The sequence below is a fragment of the Erpetoichthys calabaricus genome, chromosome 10 (assembly GCF_900747795.2).
Source record: "Erpetoichthys calabaricus chromosome 10, fErpCal1.3, whole genome shotgun sequence".
Taxonomy (NCBI): domain Eukaryota; kingdom Metazoa; phylum Chordata; class Cladistia; order Polypteriformes; family Polypteridae; genus Erpetoichthys; species Erpetoichthys calabaricus.
Genome location: NC_041403.2, coordinates 149,282,917 through 149,305,736, shown reverse-complemented (window position 1 = coordinate 149,305,736; position 22,820 = coordinate 149,282,917). Strand labels below are relative to the sequence as shown.

At 37.3% G+C, this 22,820-nt stretch overlaps 1 protein-coding gene across 1 annotated transcript in view; it reads right to left on the bottom strand.

Moving 5' to 3' along the window:
- Nucleotides 1-3,668: 3,668 nt before the first annotated feature.
- Nucleotides 3,669-22,820, bottom strand: part of ptpn1 (protein tyrosine phosphatase non-receptor type 1) — a 92,426-nt gene continuing 73,274 nt past the window's right edge. Inside the window, exons 6-9 of the mRNA XM_028812084.2 lie at nt 18,122-18,331; nt 11,916-12,077; nt 9,647-9,876; nt 3,669-4,276 (exon numbers count right to left, since the gene is read on the bottom strand). Coding sequence (XP_028667917.1) covers nt 4,063-4,276; nt 9,647-9,876; nt 11,916-12,077; nt 18,122-18,331 — 816 coding nt within the window. The 3' untranslated portion in view covers nt 3,669-4,062. The remainder of the gene's footprint in view (nt 4,277-9,646; nt 9,877-11,915; nt 12,078-18,121; nt 18,332-22,820) is intronic.

The following is a 22,820-nucleotide window of genomic DNA, read 5'->3' as shown; positions in this document are numbered from 1 at the left end:
AGGTTTCCTATTAATATTTTAAAATATCAAATAACAGCATTTATTGAGGCAGCTCTGGTCTAAAGCTACCACAAAAGAGTTATGTGGGGCCTAGAGAGAGAGAGAAAAAAAAAAAAAAAAAGATTGATAATTTAGGAATAAATTATTCACCTTAAAAAAAAAAGGATAAGTGTGCGTGTCTGTCTGTGTGTCCATCCAGCTCAAATGTCTCTGTCATTCCAAAAACATCTGTAGTATTAAAATGAATTGCATGTGTCATTCCACCAGATTGTGCATCACAAACATTAAAACTGCTTTTAGGAAACCCATATCAAACTGTGCATGACAGAGACATATGCATTGTATGGTGCACTGCAAATGTTAATGCTGGGTTCTTAGTTGATTATTGATTATTAAGTGATCTATTAATACACTTTGACATAAATCTGTGATGTAGAGACAACCTCTTCAGGATCCTAACCATCTGGGAGTTTGAATAGAACCAAATGAACTTATTATAGATGATCAAGACAATACGATCATGACAATGACAACAACATATTTACTCACGACTACTTAGAAAATGAGGATACATTGCAAATTATGTTTATTTTTAGCACCTGGAACACAGGTAGATCAAGTAACTTACTCAGGTTTACCCAGCCAGTCCAAGGCAAAGACTAAACCACAAGGCTGCCAGTTCAAACTCCAATGTATTAGCCACTTCTCTTCACTACCTAACAGATGCAAAATGGAGAATTTTGTGAAATTTACAATATAAAGCACAATTTACATTTGGGAAATTCAAGTGCAATTTGCCAAAACCCTTAATTTTAAGGGCAACCACGAGTTGTAATTACAGGCAAGTTTAAAAGTTTAAAGTTGGTATTTTTACATGTACAGGTCAGTTACAGAGGAATTTAAAAGTGGGAGTTGACTTTATTTTGTATCACTGGCTGTATGCTTTGGATCATTATCAAGCTACATTATCAAACACTTTTGAGAACTTCAAAGAAATGGCTCACAACAGCAAATAAGATACAGTTGATATTCTAATGCTGCGTTCCATTTATGTTGGAAGTAGGATGTTGGACCGGGGAATGACGTCACACCTGAGTTGACCGTGTTCCAGTAAATCATTCGAAAAAACCAACATGGATGCGTCCAGGAAAACGTTTGCCATCCTTGCTCCATCTGAATAAATCGTACTTGATACCAACGCATTTTGCAGTATTTTGTGCATCCCAATACTGTAGCAACATGTCCACGGGTAGAAGTTGGACAGTACTGCCTACATGGCTGATTTAATAAGACAAATAGACAAAAGTGCTAATAAACAGTACATATTACAGCTTTCACTAAAGTTTGCGGTGCATGTCACCATTTTGGATTGACGTCATGATCTGAAGTCGGACAAACTTGGACTTGACAGACCAACCCTGAGTTTCCGAGTTGGAAGTCCGACTTAATGGGGCATTCCAGTTGAAAATTCCGACTTCCCACTTCAAATGGAATGCAGCATAAAACAAGGCATTTTTTGAAGACCAAGGCTTTGGTGAAGTTAATGGGAGAGTCACAGGCTTAATGCAGATGTGACCAACTACTAACTTTTACAAATACAAATGCATCATAAATATTTCCTAATACTTAGTATTGCTTAAAATAATGAGATTAAGAGACAAAATAATCTTATTCTAAAGCATCTGGATAAAACATCATAAATAAAACATATTAGACTACTTAACACTCCTACATTGCGCATCTGGAAACCTAAAATACAAATTGCTCAGACATAAAATTAAAATATCAACTTTAACTTTAGAGCTTTAGGAGGGCAATGTGTAAATATACAATTTATGTACATTCTGCACTTTACAGATTTTTCTCACAAATAAAACTGAATAATGGGGCCAAATTTATTGAAAATGTATTTATTGAAAATTTGTAACGTCCGATTACAAATTTTAAATTGAGAAACTATAGTCTGAGTAAACATCGTTAAACGTTTTCAGACTATAGAAACACAGCATGCAGCATCAGGGTCCAAGCCCTTATTACTAGAACAATCACAAAGCAGGCTTCCCAGATTTACAAACCTGGAAACATCTTCTATAAAGACATCCAATGCAAATCAGAACCCTACAGACTCATTATTTGCGGCAGAAAAGCTTATGAAAGATCCTTTCAAATGTAACATATTGAAGAGAAATTACGTTAAAATAAGCTTCTTGTGTCGTTTCCAATCAGGTAAGCTTCAACCTACTATTAACTTCACAACTTAATGCCAAGTCTTGGCTATTTAAGGGCTGAACAAGTTCTGTGAAGGTACAGCAGAAGAGAAGTATCAGCTGAGGAGAAGCCCAAGTCTTAAGAGAACCCTTAGCATGAAACTAAGTAATGACGATAATGGACGTTTATGGAAGGTTCTTTCCAGGAAGACTAGAAAATACGGTACAGGGACCATTGGAAGCTTGTTCAGTGAAGGCAAAATACCCTGCATGAAGCAGCAAGACATATGAATGGTTATTCTTTCATGTAACTTCTAGTCTGCAAATAAATGGTTATTTATTGTGAACCGACTGTATTCCCTTGTTTCATTTACACAACTGAAGAGTTTAAATTCTGTCACTGCTAACACTAGAGCTGAGGCACACAAAAAAAAAAAAAAACCTGACAGAATAGGAAGTGAAGTTCAACCTGCTGTGAGTCAACATGGCATGTCTGACAGTGAAAATGTAATACAAGAAATTCTAAGCCTTGTCTCAAGATTAAAATGCGCTCAGCACTACAGCTACTTTATAATGCAAAACAAATGCAAGTGTTGTGTAAAAACTGCAGTATATATGTGTATGAATGATTTGAAAAAAGGCCCATTACATTAAAAGTAAACATTCTATTATTATTACTTCAACCCTAACTTTGAAATGTACCTGTGTATGTCACTTTTTATGCGGATGTAATACAAACCAAAATATTAAAGGTTTAGAAACAAAATTTGAGTTTTTGAGAAAAAACATTTGGCATGGAATATTATCCGTGTCTCCCCGATACATCCTTTCAAAACGTGGGGGAACACCTTAATCTATCTACATTTTACATATAGTGCACACAGGTGTATATATGCCACACACATATATACACAAATGTGTACACCAAGGGGCATCAAAAAAGATCTCTAGGGTTTTAAAACGATATTATCTCTTGAAATATGAAACAAAACACTGTCATTTTCTCTATAAAAAGTGCAGAGGATCTTGAAATGTAATATTCTTTAATGAGTCTCTAAGGCAGAACTTGTTTTTTAGGTCTATAGTCTGTGGAGCAACCTACCAACAGCAGGAAGATCGACAAAGAAGCAATTGGAGAGTGTCAGGCTTTAAGTCCTTTACATTTTATATAAAAGAAACAACTAAAGCAAACAAAATAAAAGCGAAATCACAGCAGCCTTCCAACCTGAACACCTCTCATCCCCTCATCAATCTCCACAAGTCCATCATCCCGTACTGTGGTGCTCAGAGAGATAGGATCAGTAACGGAACATTTCAGCCACAAATACATGCTCACCTTGTGACCCTTTAGGATACAACATGAAATGCAAACAACGTTTGCATATTTTATATATTAAAAAAAAAAAAAATTATGGTGTTTTGTTCCACATTAACAGAAATGCATAGTTTTGAAACCTAGGAGATGTTTACCATGGCTGTATTGACACACACTCACATAAACACTATATATATCAAATATGTATATACACAAAACAAAAAAGCATACAATTGTGATACACACACATATATACATAGATTCCGTTACATAAAGCACTGAAAAATAAAAATAAAATAAAAAAAAAAAAAATCATGGAGAACTTTTGTTTATTTAATTTTGGTGCAACTCCTGATAATTAAAGCCCTGAGATTATGTTAAACAATCCTGTGGACTATTACAGTATAAAACCTGGTTTGCATTCTAGAAAATTAAAAAGTTCTGTTATTGGCCCTGCGGAGTTGAGGTCCCACCAAAAGGTGCTAGTGAGAACATCTTATCAAGTTATGAAATATTTTGGTAGCCATTTGTTCTGCGATGTCAATGGAAAAAGGCTCGGTAACAGACGTAAGCACCGAGTGCAAGTGCAGTGTAAAGACACACGTTAGCTAACAGCCTCTTCGAAGCGGCCACGGAGTTGCCATCTTCTGCCTCTTCTTTACTTCTGTTCTCAGAGAGAATTTTTTGTCCATCAACTATTTCAGACGGGATCACAGGATCTTTCTCTGCTCTCCTCCTCAGTTCTGGGTTTTCACTGGAGATGGAAAAAGATATAAATCTAAACTCTGTCACGTGGAAATTCAAACAAACTATTAAACACAGATTCTACCAACATTACAAACAAAAAGAACAAAGTTAAGATATAAAAGCATTTCAAGCATTCCTCACAACTCATACCTCTCAGTTCTGAAATCAGCCCTTGTTGTTCTTCTCTGGACTTTACTTGCGCTGCTGTGTCTTTTTTTGCAGCACAGAGACCAAAACTACACATAGTACATCTGCAGTGCATTATAAATCTTTGGCATAACCTCCTTTGACTTGTATTCACACATTATGCTATATAACCTAACATTCTGTAATGTCCTGAAAAAGGAAAGCAATGCATTTGAGTATCAAGAGCGCACATTAGACTGGCCTCCATCCATTTCTATACTACCATTCATGAGACTGGCTTCCATCCATTTCTACACTACCATTCATTGCTGTAGCTACATTTACTGGACGTCCGCTATCTCCTTGATATCACCTCAGGCTACTAAGGTACTTCGAAACAAAGGCTTTCCCCCCAACTCCTCCAGCCAGTGTCTTTCTCCACATATTTATGATATACTCTATATGTGACTTATACTGCGATGGACTTCACTGGTAATGGTACTCTTCATGCTTCCATATTTTTAAGGGGTGAGGATGTAATCCCTCCTCTTAGACGGTTTTCTTTTGTAAAGCGGGTGTGGATTAAAGGGATTAGGGAGGTGGTATGGTCTTGGACCCTTTAGTTTGTTACATGTGCATCAAGTGCTGCTGTTGGACTACATGTCATCTGTGATTTTGTATTCTCTTCATGCCATCCTTTCAAGGCTGTCAAAGGAATCAAAACAAGTATTGATTGTAACGTTTTTAAAATGGTTTCAATAGTCCTGTTTCATGACAATGATTCTGCAGCCTACATAATGAATATACTTCCAAGTTTGTTCTATTTTATGACAATTGAGCCTTGTAAGCAACAATTGGCCATGGGTAAATTTGCACCCTCATTTCTTTACTGTCTTATTTCTAAATTATGGAAGCAGTAATCAGTACAATACAAGCCTGTTAACTGTTGCATTTGAAGTTGGGATATGACATTTGGTTTTGATTTTTCTCCGCAGGTTAAAACATAACTTGTAGTCAGATAAATGTTTAATGCATTAAAACAAAGGTCTGTAATTATATTTATTTGTATGCCAGTTTTATTCAGCACTGTTCATTCGGGGCCAATACTCTTTAAGACTTGGGCTCGGTGACTCCCTCGTTGCGAAGTATGCTGCCATAACATATTAATCTATCACGTTTGAGTTTAAAATTATATTTCATCCCATTTACTACATAAAAGGCAGACACCATAACTTGTCTGTGCTCAAACAGAGGAGCTACTCCACTGTGTTCACATAATTGATGTATTATAGTAGAATGTGAATGTGGGAGGTTGACTAAAGTGAAAAGTTTATTGGAGACGGCAGGTTGTGATAGGTGCTTCAGAGACGGGGTCTCCATGAATGCAGCAGCACGGTACGTTTTCCTTTGAGCTGTTATCTAGTAAACTGCGGTGGGCAGGCGCCCTGCCCGGGGATTTCTTCCTGCCTTGCACCGTGTGTTGGCTGGGACTGACTCCCGAAGACCCCCATGAACCTATGTTGGGATATAGCGGGTTGGATAATGACTGACTGACTGTTATCAAGTAAAGCACGACTCAGTACAGAAATGAGTATAATGTGATTTATTTTTCTAAACTTTCAGGACGACCATGTTTTGTTGCAGTTTCCTCATACTGTTGGAGAACACAGCTCAAAATTTAAATCCGCCTATATAAGACTATAATTGCAGGTGTGTGTGGGGAGGGGGGGGTGGGGTGGGGTGGGGGTTGGTATAGTTTTTGTGATGGGCAATGTTGAATTGATGTCAAATTTCTTAATGTTGCATCAAATATTTGACATTTTAGTATTGTGACAAATCAATGTCCCTCACTTTCCAATTCTTGCACTATGGCTGAAATGGGAGTTTCTCCATGGAGGCTCTTGGGACGTGTACATGCTAATGTATCAAGCTTTGTGTTTTAATATTCTTGAACACCACAAAACTGATGTTGCATTATTATAGGAACTGTTTCTTAAAATCGATTATGCAGTTTAGAAAAGTGGTATCATAAGGCCAAAATTAAAATTCTCAATTTTCGTACACAATGTTTTAATTAGCTGAAATTGATGACAAAAAACACACTTATTTCTGTTTTCTATTTGGCACCTCATAAAAGTAGACATTTTCAATACCAGAATTGTCATATCTCTCTGAGTGGAAGCTAACATGGTTACTGGTTTATTCATCAATCAGTCCCTGCCTCATCCACATCACTCACCATTGCTCATCTGCTATGTCACTTTGCACTGGCCTAGGCTTGGTGAGTAACTGCTGGCCGTTAAACTCCTCTGCAATATAATGTTCAAAATGGCAGAATTGGCACTCCAGCCACCAAAAAAAAACCAAAAAAAAAACTTGCACTCTTCCATTCCATCTGATCTGCTGTGGTGCTGAGGTGTCACCCGTTGCATGGCTGCACTCGGGTCCTAATCTGTGATCTGGAGGTGGTTTGTCATGTGGTAGGTGCAGTAAAATATCAGACCGTGCTTCTAACCTCCTCCTCCTATGAAATCACTTTTCAGAGACTTTTATAATGACTACTGCATGCTGAATTCCTCATTCCAGTACTCTAGTACTAAATAACTACATGACCTAGAACAGGGACGAATTAATTTAGACCAAGATGGATAAGTTACTGGAGAGACTTCAGACTGTAATTCTCATTTAATGTGCCATGTTGAACTACAGTTCTATCGTGTTTATATTTGCTACTTAAATCAGGGCAGCTCTGAGATTCTGGCTCTAAAACCCCATGGAAATGAATTCCTGGTTTCCACTCTTAATATTGTAAAAATGAACACTAGCATTAAGCAAATGACTGCAAGAAAATGAACCATGAATTCTGGTAATTATATTCCAATGTATTTTGTAAATCACAAATTATATCTTCTAATTATAAACATTATCTAAATAGCCATGCTGAAGAAGATACCCAGCAGGATATGCAATGAACACTTTCCAAGTTAAAACCAGTATTTGTGAGTATGAGCAATAGAAAGGCACCAGATCTTGTTCGCCATACCCCTGATCTGTATTTCACATTCTGTAACCTGTGGCTCCTTCTCATGCATACATACATATTTGATATATTTCATCTTCTATTATTCTTATATCATGAATAAATTGTATTATTTGGTTTATTGCAGCAAAACCATTTGGGTTGTTTGTTGAAATATAGTTATTCACCATATCTGAATAAAAAACAGAAAGCGAGTTATGTAGATATTTGCCATTCATAAATTGCACAGATCTCTTTGTAGTTCTGGCCTCCTGACCCGAAGGTTAAAACAGAGACCCCTCATTCATCCTACAACTATTAACTAAGGATGAGGGTGCAGAGTGTTTGAAAGTGCCTATTAAATCTACCGGTCTAAGAAGGTCACATTTACTTAGGCTTTGCTGCCCTCTTATGAACACTTGCAGAAATAGCATCCAGCATTTGACAGGCTTTCTGTTCAAAAGAAAGAAATGGTTTGAGTGAGGTACAGTATATTGAAGAATACAGCATTTTCCATTGCCATAAAGGGTATAAAAATGCCCCAGTAGCAACTATATCATTGAAACAAGATCATAACTCATAATCCGTCCTTCACAGTAGGTCACGAGACTCCATAAATGAACATCTTTTGTTTTTAAACTTCAACAGTATTTCAGTGTGCTTAATAGTAGTCCAAGGAATGCACATATTTATGTCTTTTGAATAATGACTGAACAACTCCAGTATATTATTTTTGTTTGTCATTTAATACTTTAAGAATAATTTTTCCTTAATTTTACGGCATCTGCTGTACAAAACGTATGCTACTTGAAAAATGTAATTCCATTTTTCTGAATTTTAGTGATCTTGAACTAAACCTAATATACGAGGTGTGATCCAAAAGTTCCCGGAATGCATTTATTCTGCAGCCAGAAGGGTTTGGTTATATCAATCGCCGCTAGATAGCAGTTCAAGTTGTCCTTGAGAGCTGTTATCACGCGTTATGACATCAGCGCAGTTGTTTTTCAAGTCGCAGTTCTCATTTAAACTTTGGTTGTGTCTGTGAAGGGTTGTTCATGAAAATGAGTGATTTGAAAGAGCAAAGAGTGTGTGTTAAATTCTGTTTTAAACTGGGAAAAACAGAAAAAGAAAGCCATGAAATGCTGCAACAAGCATTCTATAGGGATGTTCTACGGCACAGGTGTCAAACTCCAGGTCTGGATGGCCGCAGGTTTTCATTCTAATCTTTTTCATAACAAGTGACCAGTTTTCACTGCTAATTAACTTCTTTTCTTTAGCCTTGTTTGAAGGATTCAGTCCCCTGAATTGATTCTTTACTTCATTAAATGACAGCCAAACAGAAATTAGACATGAAACGAGCCAAAAGATGACCAATTAAACTGGGGATTCAAACTCCAACCAGTTTCTTAATGAGATGCTGATTCTTGTTGTCAATTGAACCCGTCATTTAATTCAATGGCTTGTTGCTGCTCTCGTTCTGCCACAGCAGACATTTCCAAAACTGTAGGCCACACAGGTAAGAGGTTATCCCTGGTAAGCACTCTTAGGGGGGCAGTAAGAAGTGGATACCACTGTGACTTTTATGCCTAATCAAAATCAAAAGAATACTTGTTAACATGACAATACACATATATTCAGTTTGCAATATTTTAAACGACAGGCACTTGTATCTTTTGAATATCAATTGTAGGAATATTTAGACAGCTGCAAAATGTAATCATATTAGATAGAACTTAACTTCATACCAAATAATCTAATCTAACAATTCCATAGAAAACTGTCTTTTGATATTAATTCAAATCTCTTCACTTAATGCAACTGGCTTCCAAGACATGTATATCATAAGTGTCAAAAATACATCTATACCCAAAAACACTAAACCTATCCGTTAAGAAGGATGACAAGATCATTGAGTAAGGGATTTGAAGACAAATATATGTACATGCTCTCAAACATAATATTAACATACTCACTTCATCAATGAAAAATTACCTAAAACCTATTTGTTGATTATGATCATAATCATATGTGAATGAATTCTTTAAGCCAATTTTAGTAATTCTTCATTATAGATTTAAGACAAACTTTAGCCCGTATATTAATTTATGCAAGAGAAACTATAATCGTATTTCAAAACAACCACATGCTAATTAGCTATGCAAACATTGAATGGCAAACCTTAATCTACTGTACAGAAGCAGTGCAAGTCATGCTATTTCTTTCATTACATACCTGTAGACATTTATTGCAGGTATCTTCTGTTCCATTATTATGTCTGTGGCCTCTGTTTGTAATGATTTTGCTACTATTGGTGAAGGGGGGAAAAAGACAGTAGGATCACATGTTCTACCATTTGGTGCATCAACCCCAGGACGTTTTGGAGGGCGAGGAGGAGGAAGTGGTGGTGGGGGAGTGAACTCTGGCGGAGTGTCTTCCTCATTAGACAGCTCCTTCCAAGATTGCTTTAAAAAAAATAAATAAATAAAATAAAAAATTGATTACACCTAGCTTTTCATAATGTGATTTCAAGACATAGTTACTATTATAAGAACAAGGGTAACAGAGCTGGAAATATGTATGGAAAAAGAAAATACAACTATTTGAAATTTTCACTAAACTGCTTGTCTGTGCAGAAGCATGTTAAAATAACAGAATCTATCTACTATATAATAAAAAAGTAAGGCCTGTGTGCCCAGTCCCTCTGCGAAATCCGATTGGGTCAGTTAGGCTTAGGTGTCACGTTTAAAAAGAGGAAGTGTGAGTGTGACAACCACAAGGAGGAGTAAAGAAAGGCGTGAGGGGACCACTAAGAGCAACACCTTCAAAAGATGGAAAATATCAAACTAGACAGGAGGCAAGAAAGGCACCTTGAAAATAATGACAGTCAGAGAAGCAGGCTTTATGGAAACGTGCTTGAGAGACTGAGTGCTCTGAAGTGACGTTCACACACACACGCGAATAAAGAAAGGCACTGAAGGTACACGTAGAACAATAGACAGAATAATGAAAAAATACTTATTGCCTGTCTTTGACAGGTATTGTGACTAGTAGTTTAATAAAAAATATCTTATTCAAAACATTCCTTTATTCCCATAATAAAGAGTAAAAGAGCATAAAGAACACCAATTTCTTTATTTACTTGACTTTTAGCATCCCTTTCCATTATGTAGTGGTAAACTGAAAACAGGTAATCTCAGAAAATAAATATTCTCTGAAATTATTAAATTACTTAGATTTTCAAGTCTTCACCCTTTCACATCAATGCCACCCCTCCCTATTACGGTTACTGTGATTTCCTTGGGATCTGAAAATTCACAGTAAAAATAGTAGGTCTGGAAAATGGGAACTGGTGCTTTGATATTCCAGGGATTTTCTGACAGCATTAACGAAACGAGCCTTCAACCTGGCAACTTACCAATAAATTTCTAGAACTGCATGTATAAGTGAAAGTGGCTATTGATTAATTAATTAGAAAGGACACATGTACCTAATAAATCATCCATCCAGTGTAGAGTATGTGTTACACCACTAAAAAGGGACAAAATATACAGTCAACTCCGGAATAATTCAATACTCTCGGTGCTCAAATTAATTATTAAGTTAACTGAATTATCAATATAGCTGGACACGACTTAAGTAATTTTTTACAATACACGCTTGCCGCAGCGCCCCAAGGATTTTATTAAACTTCTTTCATTACTGAAGGCATGTTATTTAACATTTGAGAAATGATCTGAAAAAGCATCTTCATGAAGCTGAACAGCTGAGAGCAAATAATAACCCAGTGTATCAAATAACACAACAAACTCTTCTTTTTTTCCTCCCAATACTACTGCACGTAAACAACCGATGGATTGTGGCATCATTAAGAACATCAAGCATTTCTACCGAAAAAGGCTAAAGCAGCTGACGGATCATTTCTTTCAATCTGCTGGATGCTGTAGAGCTTCTCTGGGAATCACGGGATGTAGTGAAGGAAAGCACAATCGTCAGCTGCTTTTGTGCAGCTGGATTTTTCCATGAAGAATCAAATTGCGCAGAAACTCCTTCCGAAATTACGGACGACTTCTAGAACATCTTTTCACCGACTTTAGGATCTCTTTAGTGTCCCGCCAACCCCCCCCCCCAAAGATGCAACACAAAATCACGTGAAGATGGCTCAAGACCTTTGCGCATTTGTTGAGAACTCCTCGGCTGTAAAAGTAAAGCAGACATTTATCACTCAATTTTTTGCACCCGTAAAATGAATAAATGCAATGTGTATTTGGGCAGTAGAATATCGAGTTGTGCAGATTTTTTCCATTGGGGATGCCTAAATTTATCAAATTAAGTAGATTATCGAGTAACCCGATATCGAGTAAAAGGAATATTTTTTTAACGTGCCACTCTGAATAGTTAGTCGGGGTCATGGCATTTTATCTCGTTAACCAGATTATTGAGTTAAGCGGTATTGAGTTATTTGGAGGTGACTGTAGTTCATGATCGTAGCTGTAAAATATACCTGCACAGATGAGTCACCCAAGATGCACTTGGCTCCTTCAATAACTGCCAGGTAGGAAAATCTGAGCTGGTCTGCTGTCTGAATTAATCCCATACGATATTTTCGCATCTCTAACAAAACATCTCTAATTCGAACCGATGAAGGATCTTTTCTAAGAGACATCTAAAAGAAACAGAAAAATAGCAAAAGGTTATACATTTTATAAAATATTTCTACTTAAAAGACAGCTGCAATTAAATAAAAGATTACCTACGATAGCAGTATTACAAAATTATAAGAGTTCTCAATATCAAAACAGTTAACTGCCAAGTGCATATTTAAGACTGTGATTTGCATCTCTTGTTATTTGGTGTCTTCACTTTTCTTGATTATATCCAGTCCTGGGAGTTATAACGGTTCATACCGAAAACCATTTTTTATTTTTGCTAAGATATGGATTTTTCTTATACTGCAATACCGGTTTAAATAGCTTAAGCGACGTTCGGAACGTGGCGCAGCGGAAAACTTTTTTACGGGGGGCCTTTTCTCACTGCTACACCGCTAAACACGCATGCAACGGAGTACATGCGCTAGTGGAGGTATTGAGCGATGACAATGGACAGAGAACATTCAGAAACTAAAGCTGTAGCAGATGATGTAATTGAACGTGATGACTCATGAGAGCTTTTGCCGAAAAAAGGAGCTGCGTCTGTTGTCTGGAGATACTTTGGTTTTAAAAGGTCGGATGTAGACCAAACAATTATTTACTGCAAATGCTGTCGAGCTAAAGTTGTCGCTGGAGCCAGCAACATGAGCAATTTGCTGCACCACCTTTGGTGTACCATGAATGTATGGAACTAAGATTGGCACCCTCCATGTCCTCAGGTAAAACTGAAAAAGCTAGAGGACACTCGAGTCAGACGTGTTTGCCAAAGGTGCTGCCTACAACAAAAAAAGCAAGCGGTGGATCGAGATAACCAACGCTATTACAATCCATATACCTAATGTGTCAGTGGACAGAGTTTGGTAACATTAACAGAAAGTGTGGTTGGTTCACAAAAAATATTTACTATTTATTCCTTTTCTAAGACATGTTCAGTGCAATATAACTTTTGAAAAACACCTCTGGATATTTTACTAAGTCTAAATGCCTTTTTTGGATGGTTGAAAATATGTTGTCAAAATTATAGTTTAAGTTGTTTGCAAAATTTGTTCAATAAAAAGGTTCTATATTTTGACTGCAGCTATCATGAAATGTGATTCCTTCTCTTTATTAGTGCCACTCCCTTGAAAATTATCACTTTATGGGGTCATGCAAACCTGTATCAATATGTGTGTGCACATTAAAATGTTTTTTTGTACAATGTACAATTCTCATGACGGTGGAAAAGGTTATTCTTAGCCAGTCTACCACAGAAATTGCAGTGGAAAATGTCTTTAACATCCACTCATGCACGGGAAAAAAATACCGTAGAATACAGTGAAACCGGTATCATTTTTGAAAAATACCGTGATATAGAATTTTGGTCGTACCACCCAAAACTAATTATATCTCTACCTTCCTCACGTCTATAACCCCGAAAACAAATGCCGTTGTTCCCATGTTGACCAAAAAATAATACCAAAAACCATTCATTAAAAAAAAAAAAAAAAATCCCATTTCTTGTGCTGCACAATCCATCTTCTATTCGTCTAGCTGTATGTTCACTACCAGTTCTGGAAAATACTCTCGTGAATGAAAATTAAATCCTCTCAAACATGATTGGCCATTTGAACTGAAGAGTTAGTCATATTTTAGTACTTTGTGGCACATCCCTTGCATGCAATGACTGCTTGAAGTCTGAGAATCATAAACACCAGGTGCCAAGTATCTTCTCTGGCCATCTTTATATCTGAATTGTTTGATTAGTAATTCCCAAATATTACGGAGGGCATTTTTATTGACATAACTGTTATTATGGTGCAAAATGTCAGGCAAGTGTAGCAGTCATTCTTTTTAACCCGTGTGAACAACTGAGTTTGATTCTGCGGACAGAGAGTATCAAGCTGCGTGTACTCTGTTTTGTGAAACTGTTGTGTGCCAAACATGACGTGTACGGTATCACTTCAAAATGAAGCATGACACAAAATTCAGGGATGCGGTAAACAGAGCAGAATAGGCCAGGATAGCAATAGTAAAATCTGAGAAGTAGTGTGTTCAAACCATTGTGCAACACTAGAACTCAGTTTATAGAAGGCAGCTATAAACTCTCAGTATGTATTGCCAAATACAGAAAACAGTTTACAGACTAAGAGTACTTGAAAAAAACCTTCCAAAGCAGTGTAGAGGTTTTACTTGATGACTTTCTAAAAAAAGAAACAATTCTGTCCAGAATTAAACATTTGCCAATTTCAGCAAGATCTGTAGAAAGGCGTATTTCTGAAATGGCAGAACACGTCCATTTCCAACAATCAGGTGTCACTGACAGATGCACCAGTGATCAGACATATAGAAAATATTTTCCCTTACAACAGATGGTACCCTTGCTGTGGTGGGGAAGCAGAAGCGGTTTGTGAGTTTAATTGAAAATCAGATCAGTCACCCAGTCACAACGTTTCACTGCATTATTCACCATGAATATCTAAGAGCCCAAATATCTCCAATTGGGCCTCTGTTATGGACACAAGTGTTAGAAGTGTCAACTTTCGTATCACTCATCAGCACACTCTGAATGCCCGCCAACAGGGGTAGCTGATGTATTAATAATTAGGATGCTACTAGTTATGCTCACCAGCTGTTTTCCACTTCACAATTAAATGTGTTCCTTTCAATATTTTCATATTCTTTCTTTTTTCTTGTTTTCTGTTCCCAAAGCAAACATAGCTGGAATCTGGCAGCTCCATGGTCACTGCTCTCTCTCCCTATTGTCTCTTCTTCTCACCTATCCTAGCCAATCTCATTGCTGGTACAGAATACTGACTCTCGTTCATCCACTCACAACTGAGATTTTCAAACTTTATTAAAAATAAAATAAATTTGAGGTACACTGGGTTACACCTAGTTTTGCAATTTATGCATTGACCCCAAAATGCAAAAACTGGGAGTCATACCACTTGCACTTCAGAACAGCTAATCCACCTGAAGCTAAGCACGTTTTGGCTCAACCAGTACTAGGATGGGTGCCAGCAAGGAAAAAGCTAAGGATGCTGCTGGAAGAGACCATCGGGGTGGGTCATTACCTTGTGGTCTGTGTGTGGATCCCAATACCCAAGTGCAAAAACAGGGGCAGAGTTCTGAAAAAATGGTGCCTTCCTTTTGATGCAACTTAAAACCGAGGTCTTCACTCCACGTACTCATTAAATATCCATGGGCATCTTTTCTCAACTAAACTGCCCACCATGACCTCGTCCACTCTGAAACCAGTATTCATCCCCGGCTTCTAACTGGCTAACTAAGGTAACTATCGCTAAATAATAGCTTGTTCAATTTGGCTATGAGCCCATTTAAAAACAAAGGTTGGTTGGAACAAAATCCTGCAGCTGCATGGGGTCTCCTGGACTAAGTTTGAGAACCCCTGATTTAAAGCATTTAAAAAACATGAATGGCTGGATTGTTGTAACATAAAAAGTTGCAACTTCAAATTTGACCACTAGATGACAGTACTACAAAAAGAAAGTATTTTTAAATTTTGTGTGCAAAAGAAAAGTAAACAGGCAGAGATGGGGTTTATCAGTGTCTGGGTAGGAAAACTAGACATAAGGGAAAAAAATACAGAATTATACCTTCCTGCAATTCATTTATTACAACAAGCTGATTACACATTTTTTAAGTGCTGTACAATACAAAGCAGCAGATGCCATAAAATGTAAATTAATTATGCTAAGAAGTGATTGCTCTGTCAAACACAAGGTATCCAGAAAGTACTACAAAGTACCAACAAACAACTCAAGTTCTCACGTCCTTGCACTGCCTCCTTTAAACATATAAAGCCTTAAATGACCATGTCACTGGTTACTTATCTGAATAAATCATTTGTTACAAACTATAGCACACATTAAAATCAAGATGCCAGCCCACTTAAGTTTCCAAGGATTAATAAAATAACTGTGGAAGGTCGAGCTTTTATTTACAGGGTCCTGAAGCCGTAGGATGATCTGCCTGATTATTTAAGAGATGCCCCTTGAGTCTCAGCTTCAAAATCCAGGCTAAAGACTTGCTACTTTAGTCTACCATACTCCAGCAACAGTAGAGTTGATGTGCATAGTGCATCTCTGTTTTACAGTCATTTGTACTAAAATAAGTAAAACAATATTTATAGACTATTAATTATACGATCTCTATTGGCAATTACCCTCATCTACACATTCAGTTTTCAATTTAGCTTCTGTGGGTTATAAGAGAACCTCCCATAGACTATGCACTAAAATATAGGCAAAAGATTTTAACATAACTAAGAAAATACTTCAATGAATTTAACATAACCTAACGCATGGCTATTACGACACTATACAAAAAAAAAAATTGTATTTTATTGTATTTACCGTATATACTCGCATATAAGTCGGGTCTCGAAACCTGAAAAAAGTCGATCATAAATTCAGACCCCGACTTATATGCCCGTTCAAAAATACGACACTTAGTTTTTTTTTTTTTTTTTTTACATCTTCTTGCTTCCTCCAATCTTGCATCACATCAAATTTTGTTGCAGCAGCGCAGTTACCAGTTTCTTTCGCCTCTTCAACAACTTAATTTAAAACCAGCTTCATATTTTCTTCTGATCGAATGCTCCATCATAGATAAGGGATGATCTTACGATAAAGGTGTATGAGGGTGTGAGATACAAAAAACACAAAACAGTGCAAACATTGCTTCGGAATAGTTTGGGTATTACCGTGTGGTCACGTAGGCACAATACATAGAATAAAAGGCAGTGTGCTCTGTGGTTACTCTCTCAGGTGGGCGTTAGCATAGCATAATCTCTTGGACCAATAGCGTCAGTTTTCCGCATACAAGTTATACGACAGACATTATAAAATATCAGAAATTATACGGTAAAATCAAGCCCCAACTTATCCGTGGGAGAACGTAAACGCGAGTATATATTGTAAGACCAAATATTGTACAAGTATTAAAATAATCTGCAAAGCAAAGCACACTGAAATGCACATTGCAAAAAAAAAAAAAAAAAAAAAAAAAAATGTAAATCACTTGTACCTGCAGAAAATGAAACAATTTCACATTTCCAGATGTGCATATAGTACCATACAAAAATAAACAAAAAAAGTATTTAGCCCTCATACTTTTCTTGATAATTTCAAAGTGTCACAGCCTGGGACTTTGTTCCACTGAAATTATATTTGTGATTTTCACCTTTAGCACCTCATAGTAGCCCAAAAACCATCAAAATTCAGAAGCCAGCTAATTTATAAGCTACATAAATTTAAGTAAGGAAGTACATCTTCTCTATTGTTAAATGGCCATATCTTATGTGTTCATTAATGTTATAACTATTTTACATTAATCATGTTGTTCTGAGATTTCTCAGCTAAGTGACAGACAGACACTGAGGTAAGGTACTCACTAATCAGGATGCCAGAGAATGAGGAAGAGCTGCATGCTAATTAGCATAAGGCAAGTAAGAATTTCTCTGTACTCAGGGTCAATATTGTCACATGTACCATTACCCAATAAAAATTGTTAAGACTTAATCTGCCATAAATATTGGCGCTCTGCCTCACTGAATAACGAATCCACTAGCAAACCTAAAAATTTAAATTATATTTCATTTAGATCAATGATTGTCTGTGTAGTTCTTAATTCCCCTGACAAACAGGGAGGAATATAATAGTAAAATGGTGACAACTATACATTACCTTAAAAATAAAGAAAGTCAAAAGCAATAAATCATGACATAAATATACTATGAACTTATTCACTGTAATGTAGCCTCACTTCTCATGTGTGTTACAGTACCATGAAAAATGGAAAATAAAAAAACAAGCATATTGCCCTTTTCAAACATTTGGCTGCCTCAGAAATAGATTTAAGTTTTTCTTTTCTCTCTTCACATACAAAGTACAGAGTTAGAGGTGGGAAGTTACTAAAAAACATTTTAGCCACTACACCAGTGCCAACTTACAAGTATCAAAAAATCTTAAAACAATTCATTTTATAACTATAATCCATAATGACACTGTACAACAATGTTAAAATAAAAGTCAGATAGAAAACATGTTGTATATCTTACCAGCAGGAGACAGGTATCTGCAAGACAGAATGTCCCAGACCGGCCGATTCCTGCACTACAGTGCACAACCACAGGTCCTTGGTCAGAATTTAGGCATCCTGACTCCCGAACCTTGAACAAGAAATTGAGGAAAGATGCAGGGGATTCAGGAACTCCAAAATCGGGCCATGTTGTGTAATGGAAATGTAGTATAACTCTACTTTCCTGTGTCTGTGAAATGAATAAAGAAAATCAATTATTAACTTGTAACATTTATCAAAGCCATCATTTCATTATTTCAAAGGAACAGTGCATGTGTGTAATTCAATGAAAATACTAGTTATTTAAAATTGTTAAAACTAAATACACCGTGTCAATCAAGAATAGGGTATTAAGGGGCTGTTAACACCCCCTTACCTGAGACCACAATAACAAACACTTGTTATAAAGGCAATTCAAAATTATTTAAAAAGGGACATAAACTTACTTTGAATTAGAACTGCTAGGAAGAAGGGAGTTCCCTTTTTGACATTTTACAAAAGATGTATAGTTATTCAAAAGGTAAAGGTAATCCTGGACCTTTACTAGCTGAGGACACAGAGAAGCCTGGTGCTGCTCACCAGGTATTCATTACAGATTGGTTTGCAATTAAAGTTATTACTTTACACATCCATCACCGAATCCACTCAATTCAATTCAGTAGGAGCCCCTGAACATATTCTAGTAGTAATGGGTATGAAGAAAGAATCTTCATTCTTCTGCTTCTTCTTTCGGTTGCTCCTGTTACGGGTTGCCACAGTGGATCATCATCCTCCATATCTTCCTGTCCTTAGCATCCTTCGCACAATATACTCCGCATCTCTCCTCTGCACATGTCCAAACCAGCACAATCTCGCCGTTCTGACTTTGTCTCCCAACCGTCCAACTTGAGCCGATGTTCTAATGTACTCATTTCTAATCCAATCCATCCTTGTCACACTCAATGCAAATCTTAGCATCTTTAATTCTGCCACCTCCAGCTCTGTCTCCTGCTTTCTGGTCAGTGCCACCGTCTCCAACCCATTTAACACAGCTGGTCTCACTACCGTCCTGTAGACCTTCCGTTTCACTCTTCCTGATACCCGTCTGTAACAGATTATTCCGGACATTCTTCTCCACCCATTCCACCCTGCCTGCACTCTTTTTCACCTCTTCCACAATCCCATTACTCTGCACTGTTGATCCCAAGTATTTAAACTCATCCACCTTCACCAACTCTACTCCCTGCATCCTCACCATTCCTCTGACCTCCCTCTCAAGTACACACGTGTATTTGGTCTTGTTCCTACTGACCTTCATTCCTCTCCTCTCTAGAGCAGATCTCCACCTCTCCAGGGTCTCCTCAACATTCTCTCTACGTTTGCTACAGATCACAATGTCATCAGCAAACATCATAGTCCACGGGGACTCCTGTCTAATCTCGTCTGTCAACCTGTCCATCACCATTGCAAATAAGAAAGGACTCAGAGCCGATCCCTGATGTAATCTACCTCTGTCACTCCTACCGCAGACCTCACCATGGTCACACTTCCCTTGTACATATCCAGCGACAGGGGATGCACAAACCCGTGTATTGCTTCATGCCAATCCCAAGCCCAGATAAATGGGGAGGGTTACGTCAGAAAGGGCATCCAGTGTAAAATTTTGCCAAATCAATATGCGGACAACAGTACAATGCAACGATCTATTCTGCACAAAAGTAAAATCATATCTCAAAAGATGGCAAATACCAAAAAAACAAGAACAAAAAAAAAAAAAAAAAAAAAAAAAAAAAAAAAAGAAGAAGAAGGTCGACACTAGTAATTAAAATTATTTTTCACTAGCTGCCATGAAAATGATTAGACAGAGACATGTCAAGTAGTTTGAGGAGGACTCTAGCATATCTGAAAATATCCAAAGCTATTTCAAGTTAGAAATTGTCTAATTTTTTATGCCATGTTATTTCACACATTTTACATCAGGAACTGTTTTGGGGCACGGCGTTTAATGCATGCCCCGTTTCAAGATTCATCTTATCATGCAGTATTGTAGATGACACATACATCAACAAGGTACAATCAATAAGTTGTAATACTGGCTGCCATGGGGTTGTAAGCCACACACTTGCGTTTTATGTAATGGTTAAAACAGCTAAATGACAAAAAAGTCTACTTTTAACCAACAAAAAAATGAAATGTTTCCAGTTTCAAGGTAAATTATCAACTGGAATACCACAGGTCATTACAGTGATCAAGAACTTAGCCACAGTGTTGTGCTCTTCTGCCTAAAGTAGTTAAGAGAAGAAAAATAATCTCTTAAATGTGATGACAGATGAGGTGGTCCAGTAACAATACAAAAATGGAGGAAACTATGAATGAAAACTGAATGCAAACTGTAAAAAGCTGCGGGGCTCAACATTTCTTGCAGAATTTGCAACTCACACAAGATCTCAAACAGGTCAGTCACAGGTAGTCAGACAGGACAGTTTAAGAGTCAAACTAACCTGTACACAAGTAGAAATTCAAAAGGAAAGCTGCAATCTACAGAGAGAAAACATGCAAACGCAGGGTTAAAGAGCAACACAAGACTGCACATAAGCAAAGACAGGATCCAAGATTTTAGACCTGAGAGGCATCAGACTTTGCCAGTCTCATTTCATATAATAGTCAAACAAATGTCACGCAACAAGCTTTTTCAGAATCTGACAAGAAGTTAATAATGCTGCCCTCAAATAAAGATTGAATTTATGTCCTATATGGCAAACTGCTTCATGCTGGGCTTTTTGATCATACACCTCTCCAAAACAGAAGGGGGTAGAGTTTGATTTAGCATGACACATATGTGGGATAGAGTATTTATTGCATTTTTAACAGAACCTTGATTACTTATTGCAATGTAATTAAAAAAAAAAAAAGACAATAATGACAGGTGAACAGGGAGCAGTGTAAAGAGGGTTAAGTCATTCTATGGGGCAGTCAGGAAAAACTTCTCTGGAGCCAGGTTTAGTGTCATAGCTGGATTTCAAATTTCCCTCTGTTTATTAGTTGCTTTACTAAGTATTATTTTTCTCACTTCTATCTTTCAATAAAAAAAAAAACGTTCTTTTTATTATTTTAGAGCTCACTTTGTCTACTTTCAGTCTTGGTTTAGTGCAAGGGTCGCCAACTCCAGTCCTGGAGGACCACCGTGGTTGTAGGTTTTCGTTCTAACCCTTTTCTTAATAAGTGTCCTGTTTTTGCTGCTAATTAACTCCTTTTGAACTAATTTGTTTTGACCTGGGGGGTATTTTCCGTACGTTGCTTAAATCATCCGAGATCAGATGCCTCATCTTGGATAAGTTAAATGCCAGTGAAACTCATCCGGGATAAGTCGGCTTTTCAAACGCAGCTGTGTAGTAGATTAGTCGAGCTGGATCTAATCATCCGAGATGAATGCGCACGCCTGCACTGATTGAAAAGCCCATATATATTGAGTCTAGAAAACATGATCAGCAAGTCTTTGATAGGATGTAACAAAATGACGAAAGAACGGGCGCATTTTTTTTTTTTTTTCGCACAAGCAGAGCAAGACCTTTTATTCGAATGACAAGAAGAATTTCAAGATTTCATATGCACAAGAGGTAACACTGCAAAAGCAGCCCAGACCAGAAAAGACAGCTGGCAAAAAGTGGCCGACAAATTAAACACTAAGTAGTGTGCATTGTACTTACTGAATGCAACGTTTCATTTCCTATGTGTCAGATTAATTATTATGTAATATGTCAAAATTCCAGATCAAACGTGAGCACAAGGAGAACATGGGAACAGGTTAAAGTGAAGTACAAGAATATACTTCAAACTGGTAAATATTGGTATATAACTATTTAAAGAATTGTTGACATAAAGAATCATATATAATATAAAAAAAACATTAATTCTAAAGCTAATAAGAAGGTAGACAAGCAAAAAACAGGTGGAGGTCCACGCGGTCCAGACCTAACCCCTGCAGAAGAGTTGGCTCTCCAGCAAAATGCTCATCGCCCTGTTTCTGAGGGCACTCCAGGGGGAAGCTCCTCCTCAGAACCAGTGGCAGGATGCAGTGGTCACTTCATTTCAGGTAAAGGATGGTCATTGCATATATTTGTCATCGATGTATGCCATAGGTATGTTCCATATAGCCCTCTTTTTTGTTGGGTCAGTTGTAGGGAATGTCATATCCCTAGAACTGGTGTCTGACCAATGAGAGATTGACGAAGGTCAAATATTTGATGAAGACACTGTGTCTGATTACTCGGATCTGCGTATAATCCAGTGCCCCAATCACATTTGGAAATCCTGGGGAATGAGAATGTTAGGCTGATTGTGGGATTCTTTATGGAACTGTGGGTGTTTTAGCCTGTGTTTTACCTACCTGCAATGGCATGAAACGCCTCTTTTATTGTCTGCACACGCAGGTGTCCAGGAAACACTATGAAAACCCAAAGGAAATATTTCAGAGTCAAACAGACTTTATGAATTGCCTGGCAAACTGCACTTTTAGATAGATTTTCCACATCGCCTACAGTATATAAAAAAGTGCTGCTCGCAAAAAACCTCAAAGCAATGCATACTGTCTCTGTGGTTGTGACAGCCCGACTTCACCTAGTTTGACTTCGAATATAAGGTGCTAAAAAATCTTTGAGGTACAATATTCCCCCTCAGCTAAAGCGGTATCTTTCGAAAAG